The sequence below is a fragment of the Cetorhinus maximus genome, chromosome 2, assembly GCF_964194155.1.
Source record: "Cetorhinus maximus chromosome 2, sCetMax3.hap1.1, whole genome shotgun sequence".
Classification (NCBI taxonomy): domain Eukaryota; kingdom Metazoa; phylum Chordata; class Chondrichthyes; order Lamniformes; family Cetorhinidae; genus Cetorhinus; species Cetorhinus maximus.
The window spans coordinates 195,996,261-196,017,942 of record NC_135880.1 but is presented as its reverse complement, the minus strand read 5'-3'; the positions used below and the strand labels follow the sequence as shown (position 1 = coordinate 196,017,942).

Below are 21,682 nucleotides of genomic sequence, written 5' to 3'. Positions count from 1 at the left end.
TGTCCAAAGTGCAAGAATAAAATGGCTTTGGGAATATAGCTGATTTGTTGTTGCTTAATGGCCTTTGAATGTGTGAGTGAACACGTGAGTGCATACAGCCCATGACTGCGCGAGTGAGTGTGGCCCATGAGCGTGCGTGTGAATGCAGCCTCTAAGCCTGCGAGTGAGTACGGCCTGTGAGCGTGCATGCTCAGGGACCGCACTGTTGAATAATACTTTCTCTGTGCAAGGCCACGCTCAGACAGAAAGGATGAAAAACATCCACACTGCTTCCCTCGCATAGCTAACAAAACAGGAAATCTTTTCAAATCGTACATCACGTACACTGAGATCTTGTTATTCTGATCACCTATGACCCAGCCCGAACATCATGCTGGACGGTGCTGAGTTCCAGTATGACTCACCGCAATGTCATGCAGGAAAGGAGTCCTTTGTACTCTTTATATCAACAAAAGTCTTGATACATCTGTTCTAGATCCGAGTTTATTATAAATTGGGAGCAAGAGATAAGTGTAATTCCAAGTTTCTACATTATCGAACAGTAAGTTGCACCAGTTTATAAGGAAATCATATTAGTGTTCACTCCCCCACTAGATAATTAATTGGCAAGGTTTTAGAATTTGTATAGTTAACCATGAACGCTGGGACATAACCACCAGAACTGTACATTGCAAGTCTCCATAGTTGGAGCTTCTCAATACCCCACATGGAGTGGTGCCCTGGTCATCAAGCCACAGAAAGTGTACACCAAGTTTTGGTGATGATGAAAAGGGAACCTGCAACTTCTAAAAAACACAAAAAGCAATACCAGGTGGGTGAGACCTCATTCACAAAAGCACAGCAATATACAAGAAAGTTGATCTGAATCTCTCCTTTCACTGCAGGACATCCCAGAGCATTTTACACTTTTGAAGTGTAGACACTGTTGTAGGAAACGTGGAAGCCAAATTATTCACAGCAAGGTCACACAAACTGTAATGTGATAGTGAGCAGATAATCTGTTTTTTTTATACATGTTGAATTAAGGATAAATATTGACCAGGACATCAGGGAGAACTGTCCTGCCGTTCTTTGAAATACTGCCATTGAATCTTTTACACCCATCCAAGAGGGCAGCTGCAGCCTCAGTTTCACTTCCTATCTTAAAGATTGACTAGCGTAACACATGGCCATAGTACAATCTGCCAAGGTCTTTCTTTGGGAAGCTTTTGGGTTGAAATGTCAAACATACATGCAAGAGCTGGACCTAGACTAAAAGGATTATCCATCAAGCTACAAGGGAACATTTCATTGCTGCAGTTTTTGAAGGGAGAGGTTGTGAATTTTCATCCCTTCCCTTTCTCTCCTGAAGCTGCTGACTGTCAGTGGGATATGGATCAATAGATGCCAGCAAACCTCCAAACGCACCTGTAAAAGTGCAGCGGCCTTCAAATATATTCAATTTTAGTAACTGAGATGCCCAAAATATGACTTGTAGGCTTTAGACCTTTCAGGAGTAGGTCCAATATCTGCCAGAGTTCTTTGGAGAGGTAGATACCTTTTTGGGGAGGTATGGGAACCTTTTGGATAGGTCCAGGGACACCTTTCTGAGAGGTCAAGTGCCCTTTGGGATTGTTAAAAGTAGACATGAATGTGTTTAAAAAGTGAATAAACTCATTGGAACGGTCAAGCTGTATAGGCATTTAAATCTGCCCTTTAATCTTTTTAAAATGCTGCAGTTTGAAAAAACAGTGCTTGCTATTTGCTCTGTCTGTTGACATAAGCCTATCATCATAGGATTTGTGCTACATGACTGATTTCACAACATATCATTATCACAGTGGAGTGCCTGTCAGTTCAGTTTGACAGCTCCTAGTTGTTATGAAGTCTTTGATGTGGGACTATGAATACAAATATTTGTTTTATAATGAATTAAGCACTTGAATGTAATGTTTGTTTTTATAAGGGATTATGTATTGAAGGAATGTAAGTGTAGTGTATGAGCTTTTTGAATGAGTTTGTTTTTATAAAAAAAAGTCTGCAATAGACACTTAGAACTTTGTTGTATTTCATTTCAGCATGGATCCTGAGGTCCGCCAATGGTGGATACTGTGCGAATTGGGATGGAGGGTATAAGGACAAAGGGTGGTGAGTGGGGGCATGGGATGACATGAGTTGGCATGAAGTTGACATGGGGCTATAAAGGACCATGGGGATTGTTAGAGGGGCATAGGTTGGCATAGAGGGTATGAGGGGCCATGGGTTGGCATGGATGAGGCATGGGGAGTGTGTGGTGGATAAAGGGTGAGGGCTGGAGGGCTGTTTTTTTTTAAAACAGCTGGGATGAAGTCCAGGAGAACTTTCAGGTAGCCTGCCTCTTCATCTGGCAGCCCCTGTGGCTGCCTCCACACTGTTTCAGGGGACGGGGAGGTCCTACTACTGTTAACAACTTCCCCCAGCCCTGAAACGAAAATCTGACTGTTTGGGGCACTTTTCCCCCGAGTCAGGTTTGCGGAGCAGGGAATTTTCCCGACACTGCATTCCAGATTCAGGAGCCAAAATTCAGGCCTAAACCTTTAACTCTGAGACTGATTTAGTCACGAGGCTCCCATAAGCTTTTGTCATGAAACTTCTGGTAGAATATCGGGAAATTGGAGTGTGGACAAAGGATTTTCCATTCTATTCACTTATCAGGTGCTGATTTTGTTGGAATTTCCTGTAGTTTGACACAGCCCCGGCCTCAGACATCCTGCATCAGGATGGCAGTTCCCCAACTTCCTTTTTTATTAATTCTGACTTGAAAGCTCTTTCCATGTTCAGTCACTGCAATGGTGGGGAGTGGGGGTGGGAAATAGGTCAATATGAAAATTGGGTTATTTCTACCACAGACAGGAAGTCAGAGGATGTAAGTGCGGAGCCGATGGCTGGCTATGGAAACAGCGTCAGCTCCATTCTGAACAACTATTGAGGCTTGATGTCAGGATGACTGCATTTTTATTCCATAGGGATTCTGAAAGAGTGATGTTTGTGTTAGGATATTGTCATTGGTGTCTTTGTATGTGAGGCAACGCGGACCATTTAATCTGGTTTATTGATGCCAGATTGTGCTTCAATGTGGTACATGAATCTGTCACTGGTAACACTAGGTGAAAAGATATTTAAAGGATATGTTTGGCAGGTTAACAGAATCGCTGGAAAAAGGCTTCACTAGTGAAGCTGCAGACTTTCTAACTTGATACAGTGCCAATACTTGTTTGTGTATCGCATTCTCATGAACAGTGCCAGCAACAAGTGGTTTGTTGAAATTGTTGGAAGAGAGGGCAGGGCAATGTTTATTCCCCCTTCCCTTCCTGAGGGAACCAATGAGCAGGCCAAGTAGAGGTGGCAGTTTCTCTTCTTTGAAGGGTATTAGTGGACCAGTTGGATTTTCACAACAATCCACAGTAGCTCAACTGGACGAGTTCCAATTTCCATTGATAACTGGTCCCATCGATAATTGATTTTTCTTCCTGGACAGTCACTGCCATTGTCATTTTCCTTTCCTTGTGCCCGTCCATAAATTACCAGATCACTGAAATCAGTTCCACAACTTGTTTCAGTGAGATTTGAATGAGTTGCCACCATTGTTACACGACCATCCAGCTCCTCCCCTGTTTGATTGGTTTAGCAATACTACCTTTAGAGATGAATTCCTGTCCTCAGTAGATGCCCGTTGCAACTTTCCAACATGGGTTATAGCAGCACGGATAGCAGGAAAACAATCAGGAGCAGGAATCTTGGCTGGCATTACCCTCCCAGCCCAGGGCACCAAAATCGACTGGAATATAGCCACCCTGGCTGGGATCAAACAATTCAGCTCAGACTAAGTAGCATTAGTTAGATTAAACTTGTGTTTTTCAGATCCCTCATACACAGTGGTTCTTTTTGTTTAGTTGTGTTGCCTGTTTGTTTATTTTTGCATATTTTCTGTCCCACAATTAAACCTTGCATTACCTTTTTTTTTCCAGCTTTGTTTTCTCAGGATGGTCAAAGTGGACAAGAAACAAAAGGTGGCTCTTCAGCCCGTCAAGCTTTGTCTCCCTTTCAGTTAGATAATGACTGCTCTGTGTCTCATTTCCGTTTAACCACCTTGCTTCCATAACCCTCTGGGGACACACCTTCAGGAGCTCACAAGAAGCAAGGAAACATTGCCTAGAACACACAGGTTTTATGTTGATGTAAAGAGGCAGAGGGTGGAATTTCCATGTCCGCTGGTGGTGGGCAATATGGCAGGAAGGCCAAAAATGGGTTTCATGCTATCGTGAAACGGGGCTGCAACTGTCCGTTCTGCCCGTCAATGGTCGCTGTGTTTCCCACCACCGCATGTCAGGAATTTTATTGTAGTACATCTGCATATCATTATAAGCCCAGCTCACCAGAATCATCCCTCCACGCTGGATCATCCGAGCATGTCAGCATGATTGCATGTGTTTCACAACTGAACATAAGCGACGTGCACTTGGCGAGCTGCACTTTGCTCAGCACTTCGAGGTTTGTTTGCCTACCTTGCTTCAGGCAGCGCTCAGCACCAGGTTTCCCAGGCAGCACCACATCACTTTTGGCGGGGGGCTCACGGGCAGGTCTCTACTTACGAGACCAGCCGTAAGGCGGGGGTGGCTTTCCAATGGCTGCAGGGCTATGGCTTGTTTGTGGAAGGGGGAGAATTGGCCTGAGGCAAGGGAAGAGTCTGCAGGGCCAGGGAATTATTGGGGAATGGGGGGTGGAGTGTGAGTTATACCAGGATGTGTGGGGGAACACATTTTGATCTGTGGCCTCAAGAGGGTGAGGGCCAGTGAGGCAGTTTGCAGAGGAGATGAGACCAGATGGAGATGTGAGGGTTTGTGTGAGAGAGTGCGTGGTGATGTCCGTTAAGCTGGCAGTGAATGAGATACCAGTGAATGTGTGATGGGTTTGTGAGTGTGAGAGTTTAGAGTGATGAGATGGTTGCCTTACCCTGGCTGCACGGATGAGATCATTCATCCTCTTTCAGCACTGGTTGGTTGACCTCTTCTATGCAGCATTGGCACTGACCACCTTTGCCACTGCCTCCCAAGCTGGAATGGTGACAATGATGGGCCTCCTGCAGCCAGAGCAGGGGTAGAGGATATCGTGGCATACTCCAACGGTGTCCAGAAGGCACCCCAGGGAAGCGTCACTGATTCAGGGGGCTACAGTCTTCTTGGTTTCCGAGGCCATGTCTGCTGTCCAGCAGTCCTGGGCTGGAAACACTAAGAGGTGGGCGTGCGGTTGCACTTTACATATGGCGCCCGGCATAAGGAAGAGGTGAGGTAATGGCGTGCCTGGCGAATGAGAGCCTGCCTCCATCAAAACAGCATGTTTCCTGGGAATGCGTGATTAATGAGACGGGATTGGGATGATACGGCCTGAAAAGTCGCCATTGCGGCCGGCAGGAAAAACATTCTTTTTCCCGCCTGCTACAGGACTTAGTGCAAATCTGGGATGATTCCACCAAGAGACTATAAAGTATCATTTGTTTCACTTTATGTTGTGGTTTTTTTCTAAAAAAACAACTTTATTTCTCATGTGGCTCACAGGCTTTTCTTAATTATTTTGATGACAATTGGTGAGTGGGGCAGGAGAGAACTCAGCTCAGGGGAGTACGACAAAAAAACACTGGGGTGTTTTTTTTTATTTATCCATGGGATGTGGGCTTCGCTGGCTGGGCCAGCATTTATTGCCCATCCCTAGTTACCACTGAGAAGGTGGTGGTGAGCAGCCTTCTTGAACCACTGCAGTCCATGTGGTGTAGGTATATCCTTTAGGGTGTTCCAGGATTTTGACCCAACGACAGTGACGGAATGGCGATATATTTCCAAGTCAGAACGGTGAGTGACTTGGAGGGGAACTTCCAGATAATGTTCCCATCTATCTGCTGCCCTTACCCTAATATGTAGTAGTGATTGTGGGTTTGAAAAGTGCTGTCTAAGGAGCCTTGGTGAATTCCTGCAGTGCACCTTGTAGATGGTACACACTGCTGCTACTGTGCGTCGGTGGTGGAGGGAGTGAATGTTTGTGGATGTGGTGCCAATCAAACGGAGTGCTTTGTCCTGGATGGTGTCCAGCTTCTTCAGTGTTGTAGGAGCTGCACTCATCCAGGCAAGTGGAGAGTATTCCATCACACTGCTGACTTGTGCCTTGTAGATGGTGGACAGGCTTTGGGGAGTCAGGAGGTGAGTTACTCATTGCAAGATTCCTGGCCTCTGACCTGCTTTTGTAGCCACAGTGTTTATATGGCTAGTCCAGTTCAGTTTCTGGTCAAAGGTAACCCCCAGGATATTGATAGTGGGGGAATTCAGTGATGGTAATGCCATTGAACATCAAGGGCAATGGTTGGATTCTCTCTTGTTGGAGATGATCATTGCCTGACACTTGTGTGGCATGAATGTTACTTGTCAGCCCGAGCCTGGATATTGCCCAGATCTTGCTGCATTTGGACATGGACTGCTTCAGTATCTGAGGAACTGCGAATAGAAATATAAATTTCTGAAGGAGAGTATCTATCTCCACTTGGAGAGGCAAGGTTTGATCAGGGATAGTCAGCATGGCTTTGTCAAAGGGAGGTCATGCCTAACAAATTTGATTGAATTTTTTGAGGAGGTGATCAGGTGTGTAGATGAGAGTAGTGTAGTTGATGTAGTTTATATGGATTTCAGCAAAGCCTTTGACAAGGTCCCACATGGGAGACTTATAAAGAAGGCAAAGGAACATGGGATACAGGGTAATTTGATAAGGTGGATTCAAAATTGGCTTAGTTGTAGGAGGCAGAGGGTGATGACAGAAGGATGCTTTAGTGACTGGAAGTCAGTGTCCAGTGGCATACCACAGGGATCTGTGCTCTGTCCCCTATTATTTGTCATTTATTTAAACGACATAGATGACTATGTGGGGGGTAGGATTAGTAAGTTTGCGGATGACACAAAGATTGGCCGGGTGGTTAACAGTGAGGTTGAGTGTCCTGGGCTACAGGAAGATATGGACGAGGTGGTCAAATGGGCAGATAAGTGGCAGATGGAATTTAACCCTGAAAAGTGTGAGGTGATACACTTTGGAAGGAGTAATTTGACAAGGAAGTATTCAATGTATGGCATGGCACTAGGAAGTTCTGAGGAACAAAGGGACCTTGGTGTGTGTGTCCATAGATCTCTGAAGGTGGAGGGGCATGTTAGTGGGGTGGTGAAAAAGGCATATAGGACACTTGCCTTTATCAATCGAGGCATAGATTACAAAAGTAGGGAGGTCATGTTGGAGTTGTATAGAACATTAGTGAGGCCACAGCTGGAGTACTGTGTGCAGTTCTGGTCGCCACATTATAGGAAGGATGTGATTGCACTGGAAGGGGTGCAGAAATTCACCAGGATGTTGCCTGGGATGAAACATTTAAGTTATGAAGAGAGGTTGGATAGACTTGGGTTGTTTTCGTTGGAGCAGGGAAGACTGAGGGGCGACCTGATCAAGGTGTACAAGATTATGAGGGGCATGGACGGGGTGGATAGGGAGCAGCTGTTCCCCTTAGTTGAAGGGTCAGTCACAAGGGAGCATAACTTCAAGGTGAGGGGCGGGAGGTTTAGGGGGGGATGTGAGGAAAAACATTTTTACCCAGAGGGTGGTGACGGTCTGGAATGCACTGCCTTGGGAGGGTGGTGGAGGTGGATTGCCTCACATCCTTTAAAAAGTACCTGGATGAGCACTTAGCACATTATAACATTCAAGGCTATGGGTCAAGTGCTGGTAAGTGGGATTAGGTAGGTAGGTCAGGTGTTTCTCACATGTCAGTGCAGACTCGATGGGACAAAGGGCCTCTTCTGCACTGTGATTCTGTGAACATTGTGCAATCAGTGAACATCCCCACTTCTGACCTTATGATGGAAGGAAGGTCATTGATGAAGCAGCTAAAGCTGGTTGGGCCTAGGACACTACCCTGAGGACCTCCTGCACTGATGTCCTGGAGCTGAGATGACTGACCTCTGACAACCACAACCATCTTCCTTTGTGCTAGGTATGACTCAAACCAGCAGAGTTTTCCCCCTGATTCCCATTGACTCCAATTTTGCTGGGGCTCCTTGATGCCACTCTCGGTCAAAATGCTGCCTTGATGTCAAGTGCAGTCACTCTCACCTCACCTTGGGATTCAGCTTTTTTGTCCATGCTTAAACCAAATATGTAACGAGGTCAGGAGCTGAGTGGCCCTTACGGAACCCAAACTAGGCATCAGTGAGCAGGTTGTTGCTGAGCAAGTACCGCTTGATAGCACTGTTGATGGCCCCTTCCATTACTTTACTGATTATCAAGAGTAAACTGATGGGGCGGTAATTGGCCGGGTTGGATTTGTCCTGCTTTTTGTGTACAGGACATAACTGGGCAATTTTCCACATAGCCGGGTAGATGCCAGTGTTGTAGCTGTACTGGAACAGCTTGGCTCGGGGCACGGCAAGTTCTGAAGCACAAGTCTTCAGTACTATTGCCGGAATATTGACAAGGCCCATTGCCTTTGCAGTATCCAGTGCCTTCAGCCATTTCTTGATATCATGTGGAGTGAATCGAATTGGCTGAAGACTGACAGCTGTGATACTGGGGACCTCCGGAGGAGTCCGAGATGGATCATCCACTTGGCACTTCTGGCTGAAGATTGTTACGAACGCTTCAGCCTTATCTTTTACACTGATGTGCTGGGCTCCTCCATCATGGAGGATGGGGATACTTGTGGAGCCACCTCCTCCAGTAAGTTGTTTAATTGTCCACCACCATTCACGACTGGATGTGGCAAGGCTGCAAAGCTTAGATTTGATCCGTTGGTTGTGGGATCGCTTAGCTCTGTCTATCTCTTGCTGCTTATGCTGTTTGGCATGCAAGTAGTCCTAATTTATAGCTTCACCAGGTTGACACCTCATTTTTAGGTATGCCTGGTGCTGCTCCTGGCATGCTCTCCTGAACTCTTTATTGAACCAGGGTTGATCCCCTGGCTTGTTGGTAATGGTAAAGTGGGGGATATGCCAGGCCATGAGGTTACAATTCTGCTGCTGCTGATGGCCCACAGCACCTCATGGTTGCCCAGTCTTGAGTTGCTAGATCTATTTGAAATCTATTCCATTTAGCACAGTGGTAGCGCCACATAACACGATGGAGGGTTTCCTCAACGTGAAGGTGGGACTTCGTCTCCACAATGACTGTCTGGTGGTCACTCCTGCCGATACTGTCATGGACAGATGCATCTGCGGCAGGCAGGTTGGTGAGGAGGAGGTTAAGTATATTTTTCTCCCTTGTTGGTTCCCTCACCACCTGCAGCAGACCCAGTCTAGCCGCTATGTCATTTAGGACTCGGCCAGCTCGGTCAGTAGTGATGCTACCAAGCCAGTCTCGGTGATGGACCTTGAAGTCCCCCACCCAGAGTACATTCTTGCCACTCTCAGTGCTTCCTCCAAGTGATGTTCAACATGGAGGTGCACTGATTCATCAGCTGAGGGTACGTGGTAATCAGCAGGAGGTTTCCTTGCCCATGTTTGACCTGATGCCATGAGACTTCATGGGGACTGGAGTCTATGTTGAGGACTCCCAGGGCAACTACCTCCCAAGTGTATATCACTGTGCTGCCACCTCTGCTGGGTCTGTCCTGCCGGTGGGACAGAACATACTTTAGGGATGGTGATGGTGGTGTCTGGGACATTATCTGTAAGGTATTATTCCATGAGAATGACAATGTCAGGCTATTGCTTGACTAGTCTGTGAGACAGTGTCCCAATTTTGGCACTAGCCCCCAGATGTTAGTAAGGAGGACTTTGCGGGCACGACAGGGCTGCAAATGCTGCTGTCGTTTCTGGTGCCAAGGTCGATGCCGGGTGGTCCGTCTGGTTTCATTCTTTTTTTGTGTCTTTGTAGCGGTTTGTTACAACTGAGTGGCTTGCTAGGCCATTTCAGAGGGTGTTTAAGAGTCAACCACATTGCTGTGAGTCTGGAGTCACATGTAGGCCAGATCAGGTAAGGACGACAGATTTCTTTCCGTAAAGGATATTAGTGAACCAGATGGGTTTTTACAACAATCGACAATGGTAAAGGGAGAGAAGCCAGCTCCAAGACATCGCCATACCCATATTGTTTGCCAAATCTGGGTGTTAAACTATTTACAGAGAGTGCCCATGCTTTCAGCTGCCAAAGCCCTAAGGTCTGGAATTCCCTCCCTACCTCTCCACCTTGCTTTTCTTTTATGAGATGCTTTGTAAAACCTACCTCTTTTGGTCATCTAACCCAATATCTTCATAATGTGGCTCAGTGCCAAATTTTGTTTCATAATGCTCCTGTGAAGTGACTTAGGATGTTTTGCTATGCAAGAGAACTATATAAATACAAGTTGTTGTTATTTTTGAGAGTAGCAGAGGCCCCAGCGAATGAAAATGGCAAAAAAATGAACCAAGCCCTGACTCCTTCAACAGGGCTACAACTTAACTGAAAGTTACTTTGTCAAATTGATGCTTCCTGATTTATGAGCTTGGATTGCGATTATTCACTGATCAAGTCTGTTCAGATGTCTGTACGCGTGTGCATGTTCCAGCCTTGGCCTAGTCAGGAGTCAAAATCCTAACTAATTCTTATCTTTCCAGCCAAGATGTGCCGAAGCCAATGCTTCGGTAGCAACTTTGCTATTGCTGATTGGCACTCAGTTACCTGGGCAGCCAGTGGGAAAGGAGAAGTTATCTAGGGACCAGATTGGCTGCCCAGGTAACCAAATGCAAATGGGAAAGGCGAATTTATCTAGAGACCAGATTGGCACTCGGTTACCTGGGCAGCCGGTGGGAAATGAGAATTTATCAAGGGAGCATTGGGACCCTAGTAGCCACATAGGCAGCAATCAGGTTTGCACACCCTGATGATAGTTTCTTTTTCTTCTCTCCCGAGGCTAGGAATTCCCATGCCAAGCTGCGCTGCTGGGTCCATTGAGTTGAACTAACTCAGGACCAGGAACCAAACCTGGCACCTCCCTGGGCTATACCACTTGACCACACACCAACTAACGCTGTATTTTGAAATATTTTCTAAAGATGTCCATCTTGGGCGTACAAAAGGATAGTCTTCCTGAAAATGTGAGAGTACAATTCCCTTCCCTGTTGGCGGCACAAGATGAGTGAAGTTACTCCGTGTCACTTCATGCCAGTCATCACACAGCATAAGGCTAAGTAATGCATTAAGCTCCTGGTGCAAAGTGATAGGGAATTCAATGTTGCCAAAGCATTTGTGCCTGCAAGATCACATTAACATTCATATAAAATGGAAAGTAACATTGGTACTAAGCTAAGCAAAATTCAGCCTATTTCAGCCCCCAGGGTCTTATAAACACAATTGTTGCACTAGTGGTTTATGCACTGCATCCAACACAGGGAAAATAGATCAATTCTTCCCATAGGACAACTAAAACAGTCGTAGTGTAAAATACCTGAGACCATTAAAACTGGCTTTATTTTAACAACATCAAAGGTGTAAATTTAGCTCCTGGCTCAGGGTCCCATGGGATGGAAGTGCCGGTCAGAGGTTGGGTAGTGATACGAAGGCCCAATTCTTCATTTCAAGCTACCGACTGAGGGTCGGTGCCTCGGAAAATGATACAGGTGACCTTTGACCCGCAGCTAATGCTTGAATTTCCCAAAAATGTGTCAGAACAATGTGACAGCTGTAAACACAAGCACATTTTCAGGCGAGGAAGAGAAAAAGCAGAGACTCCAAAGGAATTTTGGAGGAGCCAAGAAAAGAATCTTATGTTTCAATAATGGCACCCTATTCTGCACTCACTTCACTGAAATAATCTTACCATGTTACTACTTATTCCATTTTCTCAACCCTTCTGACAAGATACAGTTTACTTGTGTCAGCTGTGGCTCAGTCCTGCCTCTAAGTCAGAAGGTCAGGGTTTGAAGTCTCCCTCCAGAGTCTTGGGAGCAAGCTAGCCTTTCAGTGCAGCACTGGAGATGCCTTCAGACTGATGAGACTGAAGTCCCATTCACCCTCTCAGGTGGACTTAAAACATGCCATGCCACTATTTTGAAGACGATCAGGGGAGTTCCACCTGGTGCCGGAGCCAATATTTATCTCACAACCAACGCCAAATCACAGATTAACTGGTCATTATCACATTGCTGTTAGTGAGAGCATGCCATGCACACACTGGCTACTGTGTTTCCTACATTACAACAGAGACTACAGTTCAAAAAATACTTCATTGGCTGTAAAGTTCTTTGGTACGTTCTGAAAGGTGCTATGTAAATGCAAGTCTTTCTTTGTTCTTTCTCCAACATTTAGCACCTCCCTCAAATGCCAAGCTCTGACAGCAACCATCACTGGGGCTGTTTGAGTGGTTGGGGAGTCACTCAATAACAGTCATGGTAGGCACCTATCCACCCACTCTGATAACTAACATAGAACTAACATAAGACCTTTCTGCCACAGTGCACCGAGGGGCTGGGAACTGTTGAGAGCCCCTCGGGCTGTACAGCTCACAATGAATGTCTGCATTGAATACTAATTAAATTATAATTGTATTGAAGCACCTCAGAGTGCAACATGATGTATGTTGATAACTCCAATACCATTGTCTGATTGTCTGCATTGACCATATTGAAATGATTGTAATATTCATTGATTGTATTGATGCACCTTATGATCCATGTGTAAAAGTTGAATCTGATTGTACTTTTGTGATGGTGATTTTAAAATGTTTTGGAATGTTCTTCCAGATATTTTATGAATAAAGTATATTTTTCAAAAAAAAACTAACAGAGCACAACTCAGAGATTGAACTGGAGATCTTCCTTGTCTTCATTCCTCAGTACCACACATGGCATTTAACCACCAAACAATCAGGGGTTGCTTTTTCATCTTAGCTTGGTTCTCCACCTGGCTTGTACAGTAATAACTGTTTACTGGCACCGGAGACAGATTGTTCCCCAGGTGTACACATGATTACTGCATTCCAAAACAGAACAGAAATCACAAGACAGCATTAAAATAACAATTATTATTGAACTGAGAAGGATGCAGTCAAGTAAATGTTTGTTACTAATTCTGGAATGTGTGGTTAACATTGGACCTCGGAGGGGAAAAGCGGATGTAATGAGATATGCTTTAGGAGACCAGCATCCCACATCCGAACAGCATTAAAAACACATCAGACTCTGTATCAGTTTGATGGGTTGTAAGGGCCTCCTTGGTGACTACTTAAAATAGAGGTTAGCCCCCTTGGGTATATCAAGGGGGTTGGCAAATACATTTAGGACAAAAACAGAATTACCTGGAAAAACTCAGCAGGTCTGGCAGCATCAGCGGCTTCTCCACCCCCCCCCCCCCCCCCCCCCCCACCCTTAAAGTAGCTTATATTTCACCCCTCTCCTAACTACACTCAGTTCTGCTGAAGGCTCATGAGGACTCGAAACGTCAACTCTTTTCTTCTCCGCCGATGCTGCCAGACCTGCTGAGTTTTTCCAGGTAATTCCGTTTTTGTTTTGGATTTCCAGCATCCGCAGTAGTTTTTTGTTTTTAATACATTTAGGATATTGGTTTCTGCTAAATGCAGCTGGCATCATGCTGCATTTGGATTACCTGGTCTCTATGCAGCCTAACCAATAGTCCTTAAAGGACAGTCAAAATTGTTCTCAGTTTGGGAGATCTTCTACAGACAAAACTTCCAGAATAAGAAATTTCTCCTTGAGCTACTTGAAGGAATATTAATATTAATCCAGAATATTAATCCCCACCTTATTTGTGTGCACCTTCCAATCCTGCAACCCTCACCTCTGAGCAGCTGCATTACACCATCCCTTAATTATCATCTACCAGATCATGAGCATCAGGGTCTATCTTTATACTTAAGAACATTTAACAAACAGATAATTAACCATCTCTTTGCTGCCTGTGGTGCCAATAAGGTGTTAATTAATTCTTGCTGGTAGCCATTCCATGGCTCCATGAGAGAAATACTTTTTCCAATTTCTTATCTCAATACATATTCCTACCTTTACATTTACATCTTCTAGCTCTGCAATCACATAGCTCGCTTGATTTACGTTAGGAGGACCAGGCTCACTCCCTCAACGACTCCGTTGTTAACAATGCTGAACAATATAGATGTTCAGGTTCAAGCCTCCAGTCTGGGCTGTCCTCAGCCCAAGTTGCAGTGGCCGTCAAAGTTAGCTCCAGTGTCAACACAAAAATACCTGGAAAAACTCAGCAAGTCTGGCAGCATCTGAGGATAGGAGCACAGTTAACGTTTCGAGTCCAAATGACCCTTCAACAGAACGAAGCAAAAACAGAAGAGAGGTGAAATATAATCTGGTTTAAGGGGGGTTTTCTCCTTAAATCAGCTTATATTTCACCCCTCTCCTAATTTTACTCAGTTCTGTTGAAGGGTCATAAGGACTCGAAACGTCAACTCTTTTCTTCTCCGCCGATGCTGCCAGACCGGCTGAGTTTTTCCAGGTAATTCTGTTTTTGTTTTGGATTTCCAGCATCCGCAGTAGTTTTTTGTTTTTATCTCCTATCCGCAGATGCTGCCAGACCTGCTGAGTTTTTCCAGGTATTTTTGTTTTTGTTTTGGATTTCCAGCATCCGCAGTTTTTTGCTTTTACCTTAGCTTAGCTTAGTGTCAACAGTACCACAGGCTAAGGGAGAGAGTATAAAAGTAACCAGGTGTCCCATTATTCTTCATTGAACTCTCCCCACAGTTAGCAAATATAAATATCAAATAAGGGCTGCAATCCCTGAGCCAGCTATTACTGACTCTATCCCTTGGCTGGCATCAGCAATCAGGTAAATAATGATGCTGCAGCAAAAGATCTCTAAACATAGCCAAGACCATTCTCTGATGAAGAAAGTAAGTAGTTCAGAGATCTCTGCACACATTGGATGATTAATAACCTCTTCAAAAGCATCTATAGTCCCTTCCCTCTCCTTCACCCACACTTGGTGTCCACCATTTCCTTCTCTCCTTATTGTAAAGTGCAGGCAATCCTTCTGCAGGCAAGGATTGCAAGTTATTATTGCCTCTTTGAATGACACCAAAATTATTGTCCTCTGCAGTACTGATGTGAGCAATGTGATTTGAATCTCTCTGCACTGCTGCTGAGACAACAGTGTGTGTAATTGTACACCACATATTTTCCAGTGGCCATGTTTCCCTTCATCCCTGCAAAAACAGGCGTGGCTTATACATTGAATCATTCTCTGGCAATGAATGAAGGCTTATCATATGCATCACCTTGATTCTACATGCAAGTTAGATTTTGCAAGCAAAATCATTGGATGAGACAGGACAAGGTATCTCCGACCTAATGCTGCCATTTTTAATTTTGCATCAGGAATCCTGGCGCTGGCAATCTGTGCAGCCTGGCTATGCCTCCTATGACAGAGCAGAGCACCAGTTGTGTGTACCCATGGAACAGTGAGCTGAATGGGTGAGCATAACCATGAAGGCCCATACTGCACCTCACACAACACCTGGGGTAGAATATTACTGGGGGAGCGAGGGGGAGGGTGGGAAGGAGGGGTGAGTGGCGGACAGCTCACTACCCCTCCTGGAAGCAAAATGCAATGGAGCCAACCCACTCCATGCCCACTCCCCCACACACCCCCCACAGCCATAACACACTGCAGGTGGGCTAAACAAGGGCAGAGTGGGACTTCTGCCCCTCACAGAATCACAGTGCAGAAGAGGCCCTTCGGCTCATCGAGTCTGCACCGACATGCGAGAAACACCTGACCTACCTACCCAATCCCATTTACCAGCACTTGGCCCATAGCCTTAAATATTAAGACGTGCCAAGTGCTCATCCAGATACTTTTTAAAGGATGTGAGGCAACCCACCTCCACCACCCTCCCAAGGCAGTGCATTCCAGACCGTCACCACCCTCTGAGTAAAAAAGTTTTTCCTCACATCCCCCCTAAACCTCCTGCCCCTCACCTTGAACTTATGCCCCCTTGTGACTGACCCTTCAACTAAGGGGAACAGCTGCTCCCTATCCACGCCCCTCATAATCTTGTACAGCTCGATCAGGTCACCCCTCAGTCTTCTCTGCTCCAATGAAAACAACCCAAGTCTATCCAACCTCTCTTCATAACTTAAATGTTTCATCCCAGGCAACGTCCTGGTGAATCTCCTCTGCACCCCCTCCAGTGCAATCACATCCTTCCTATAATGTGGTGACCAGAACTGCATACAGTACTCCAGCTGTGGCCTCACCAAGGTTCTATACAACTCCAACATGACCTCCCTACTTTTGTAATCTATGCCTCGATTGATAAAGGCAAGTGTCCCATATGCCTTTTTCACCACCTCTCATTGGAGAGGAGATCCTGCGTTCTGGAGCTGTTAGCCAATCTGACTGGCCAGCAGCTCCATCTGTGCCAGCAGCACCAAGAACACATTAGTGGGCACTGTCACGATTGCAATGAAGAAGCAGAAGGTGGCCTATGGATCCCCAGAAACAAGTAATTCCAGGGTCTTGGGCAGGGAGGGTTTGGGCAGGTAAGGGAGGCTGGGGGGAGGCAGTGGGGGTGGGGTGGTGGGTTTAAGGTAGCAGGTAGGTAGAAAAAAAGGAGGGGTTCTTTCTTAAGGGTGCTTCACCCCCACAGATCTTCAAAGGGCAGCCCTCAATGCTAGAACCTCGCCTCCCTTCCCACCCTTTGAAAAATTATTTTTTAAATCGGGCTGTCCGTCTTGCCTGATTGCTGTTTTATGGTGTGGTCAGTATATTGTTGGGGTCAATTGGCTTGGTAACCAGCCTGATTGACCCTTGATTATCTATTTAAATATGGGGGGGTGGCCGGCCAATTTTGGCCCCCATCACTGACTGTATTATGGGGTAAGTTTGGGGTGGGTGGGATGGTGGTGGAGTGTTTGACGAGATATCCCCCCACCCAACTGAAAACATGCCCGGGTGGGGGGGGTGGGGGTGGAGGGTGAGAGGCGAGGGGTGGGGCTCATAAAATGCAGCCCCTGATCTCAGTGGCAGGTAGGCCCATTCATTTGCGTCTCAGCCAAGCCTTCAATCATAATCGAGAAATGTGTTAACAGAAGTTCTCTCTCTCACTTTCTGGGATAAAAGTCCTATACACATGAACTAGGTATGGACACCAAGGACAGATGCATTATTGGGTCATTCAAATAATGTCCTATCACTGTTTGATGGATGTATAAGGCCCTATGGCACACTTAATAGAGGAGCAAGGGGTTCTTCCAATGTCCTAAATAATATCCCTTGTTCAACCAACAGATTACCTGGTCATTCATCTCATTGTTGCAGGTTGCAATGTTCCTGGCACAGAATTGCCATTTAATTTGCATGTATCACTAAGATATTTTGATACTATGGTAGGGAGCTATACTTATAGAATCATACAGTGCAGTAGGAGGCCATTCTGTCTGTTGGTTATTAGAAAGACTTATTCAATTTTTCCCAATTTAACAGCCATCAGCCAATCCATCAGCCTTTTCAATTGTCTGTCTAATTCCCTTCAAAAGTTACTATTGAATCTGATTCCATATGACTCTATGTCACCAAAATATTTCTAGTAATCTACTTTAGAAGTGCAGCCACTATTGGTAAGTAGGTAAAAGCAAAATACTGCAGATGTTGAAGGCCTGAAATAAAACAAAAATTGCTGAAAAAGCTCAGCTGGGTCGGTAAATAGGTTACGTACCAATCCCCATCAGTTAGAGTTATGAGTAATTTACAGCACAGAAGGAGGTCATTCAGCCCATCCATTCTATGCAATTAATCTGTTTTCTTTGAGATTTCTATTAGGGGGAGGTGGTGGAATAGTGGTATTGTCATTGGACTAGTATTTCAGAGACCCAGGGTAATAGTCTGGGTTTGAATCACACCACAACAGATGGTGAAATTGGAATTCAATAAAAATTTGGAATTAAAAGTCTGATGATGATCACAAAACCATTGCTGATTGTCGTAAAAACCCATCTGGTTCACTAATGTCCTTTAGCAGAGGAAATCTGCTGACCTGACCTGGTCTGACCTACATGTGACTCCACACCCACACACAGCAATGTGGGACTCTTAACTACCCTCTGATCAAGGGCAATTAGGGATGGGCCATAAATGCTGGCCTAGCCAGCAATGCCCACATCCCATGAATGAATAATATAAACTTTTCTATTCTGGCCTCTTGTATACCCCAATTTTCATTGTTTCCACCTTTAGCAGCCTTGCTTTCAACTGCCTAGGTAATAAGCTCTGGAATTTCCTTCCAAAACTGCACTACCTCTCTCTCCTCCTATAATAGGTTCTTCAAAGTCTACTTCTTTGACCAAGATATTCTTAATGCTAATGTCTCCTTCTGTGGCTGTCAACATTTGTTTGATGGCAATCTGTGAAGGATGTTTTACTGTGTCATGGGTGCTGTATAAACGCAAGCAATTGTTATTCAGAATTGGAGCAAGAGACTTAGCGTCTCTGAGCACTTCCAAGCAGAATTGAACAAGAATGGGGAACCTGGCTATAATAAAAGCAAAAAACTGCAGATGCTGGAAATCCAAAACAAAAACAAAAATACCTGGAAAAACTCAGCAGGTCTGGCAGCATCTGCGGAGAAGAACACAGTTAATGTTTTGAGTCCAAATGACCCTTCAACAGAACTATGTAAAAATAGAAGAGAGGTGAAATATAAGCTGATTTAAGGGGGGGTGGGACAAGTAGAGCTGGATAGAGGGCCAGTGATAGGTGGAGATAACCAAAAGATGTCACAGACAAAAGGGCAAAGAGGTGTTGAAGGTGGTGATATTATCTGAGGAATGTGCTAATTAAGGGTAGAAAGCAGGACAAGCAAGGTACAGAGATAAAAACAAAAAACTACTGCAGATGCTGGAAATCCAAAACAAAAACAGAATTACCTGGAAAAACTCAGCAGGTCTGGCAGCATCGGCGGAGGAGAAAAGAATTGAAGTTTCGTCTCGAAACGTCAACTCTTTTCTTCTCCGCCGATGCTGCCAGACCTGCTGAGTTTTTCCAGGTAATTCTGTTTTTGTCAAGCAAGGTACAGATAGCCCTAGTGGGGGTGGGGTGGGGTGAAGGAATCAAAAAAGGCTAAAAGGTGTGTTCTTTCCATCCATTGTTTTATCTCTACCTTTTAGCCTTTTTTTGATTCCTTCACCCCACCCCACCCCCACTAGGGCTATCTGTACCTTGCTCGTCCTACTTTCTACCCTTAATTAGCACATTCCTCAGATAATATCACCACCTTCAACACCTCTTTGTCCTTTTGTCTGTGACATCTTTTGGTTATCTCCACCTATCACTGGCCCTCTATCCAGCTCTACTTGTCCCCGCCCGCCCGCTTAAACCAGCTTATATTTCACCTCTCTTCTATTTTTACTTAGTTCTGCAGAAGGGTCATTCGGACTCGAAACGTTAACTGTGCTCCTCTCCACAGATGCTGTCAGACCTGCTGAGTTTTTCCGGGTGTTTTTGTGTTGGGGAACCTGGCTGATCTCCCCTCTCCGCAGATGGTGCTGAGGACAATTCTCGTGGCCCAGTAACAACTAAGTCAGAGACCAGCACACATGGAGGATTGAACCCAAATCCCTTGTGCATTTACATACAGAACCATTGGAAGAGGCTAACTACAAAGCACCAATAATGAGAGATTGACTCCTTTACGTAGACCAGAGGAAAAATTCATAATGTTGCCAAGAAATAGTGTTTTGCGGGGGGCGGTGCGGAATAAAGAAGGCACTGTGATTAAATTCTAACTAAATGTGTAACTTGTTTCCAAAATTGCAAAGGCAATTAAACAAAATAACATGTTCCTTTTAAAATGTAAATTGACTTAATTACAGGTTACAAAATAAAAACAGAATTACCTGGAAAAACTCAGCAAGTCTGGCAGCATCGGCGGAGAAGAAATCAGTCAACGTTGACTGATTTCTTCTCCGCCGATGCTGCCTGAGTTGCTGAGTTTTTCCAGGTAATTCTGTTTTTATTTTGTTTTGGATTTCCAGCATCCGCAGTAGCTTTTAGCTTTTTGTTTTTAATTACAGGTTAGTTTGGGCTCCTGTTAGCGCCTGTAAGTGTGTGTGGGGGGAATTTGTTGTGTCGGGACGAGCATGCTAAACAGGAATCATTTCAAACGGACCTGTTAAAGCTGGCCGTGCCCCTTTTTAGAAGTTCTGTGGCTAGACGCTATTGTATTTGTGAACCACGACCATGCAATACACACTTAAACTATCCCACCCTCGTCACAAAGATTTACAAAAAGAACACACCAAAGGCTCATTCCAACCGCTTCAAAGCAACGTTTACAGAACCCGAGATCTGTTGACACCAACTAGTTTTTTTTTTGCTCGACACAGCCTGACAACAACCCCTTAAAACAGACTGCGATGTAGGAATGGGATCTACAGCAGACATCAAATGATTTAAAGGGCAGATTCTCTAGTAAACAAATGGAGTGACATGGCTTCATAAATTCATCTACTGATACGCAAGGATTTCATTTTTCCCGTTCCCGGTAAAGCTTAAGGGGAAGTTGGAACACAAAATGAATAGGAATTCTCCCATGAAAATATTAAACAAGCGTTAAAATACCACAAAAATACCTTCCCCGCTAGTTGAGGAGGGTGAATTTCTAACCTACCACACAGTGAATTTACCTGAATCCCAACTATAACGAGATACATTTTATAAATAATTAAATGGGCTTTAGCTGACAATTGACTCAAATAGCAAGTTAGACCTTAAAACATTTGCATGCAGTGTTTTAAAATGTGTTTTCTTCCTAACTTAAATACAAAATTGCATGTTTTTAAAGAAATGTTTTCTTCTCTAATTCCCTGAATTGTATTTAAAGTTCTAAACATGTCTGAAATAGCAACCAGACATGTCACATTGAGGGCAAAAGTCAGAATAAAGTTTCCAAACTTACCTTCCAAGGATAGGAAAAGTTTCGAAAGGAGCAGGACCCTGAGGAGCAGAGCTGTCCTGGGCTCCATTCTCTCTCCTCACTGAGCATCCGAGAGAGAAACTCCGTCGCCTGTCCCGCTTTCAGCCCAAGTCCTACAAACTCAACAAACTGCCAGGAAACTTCCACAAACCCCCGGGAAACTTTCCTAAGCTCTCAAACTCTCAGAAAATATGTCAGCGCAGCTCCCAACCTTCAAATCTCTAGCATTCTTTATTCTTGGAAGAGCCTGTATAAATCCCGGTTCCTGCTTTGCTGTGGTTTGTTTGAAGTTTCCAGTTCAGCTTTTTGCTCTGCCCATGTTTTGCCTTCCCTCCTCCCCTTTGCTTGGAGAATTACATTTCTTTAACTGCCTGGTGCAGGTGCTGGGACCCGCTTCCACAGACCCCTATCGCACTACTCCCTTCACCACCATCGTCCCTCCCACCCTGGCATTTAACTCTTTCAAGGCGGCAGATGTCTATTACAACCCACTACTGTTCAGGTCAAAAGGATGCAGTTAGCTTTTCCTTTAGATGAAGTCTCCACGGTGAGGGAGTCCAGGTTTCAGTACTGAACAATTAAGAGAAGCAAAGAGGGCATATGAAAAGAAACTGGCAGCTAACATGAAAGAGAATACAAAGTCTTCTATAGACATCTAAATAGTAATAAGCGAGGTGAAAGGAGCAGCAGGGCTGATTAGGAATGATTGAGAGG

The 21,682-nt window shown here is 44.9% G+C and overlaps 1 protein-coding gene across 2 annotated transcripts in view; it reads right to left on the bottom strand.

Moving 5' to 3' along the window:
* The window catches only part of robo4 (roundabout, axon guidance receptor, homolog 4 (Drosophila)), a 137,815-nt gene extending 116,599 nt beyond the window's left edge, over positions 1–21,216 (bottom strand). Inside the window, exon 1 of one of the 2 annotated variants that reach the window (XM_078531573.1) lies at positions 20,951–21,216. In XM_078531573.1, the coding sequence (XP_078387699.1) occupies positions 20,951–21,017 (67 nt within the window). In that variant the 5' untranslated portion in view covers positions 21,018–21,216. The remainder of the gene's footprint in view (positions 1–20,950) is intronic. The other variant, XM_078531574.1, reaches the window with a different exon arrangement.
* Between the last annotated feature and the right edge of the window lie 466 nt (positions 21,217–21,682).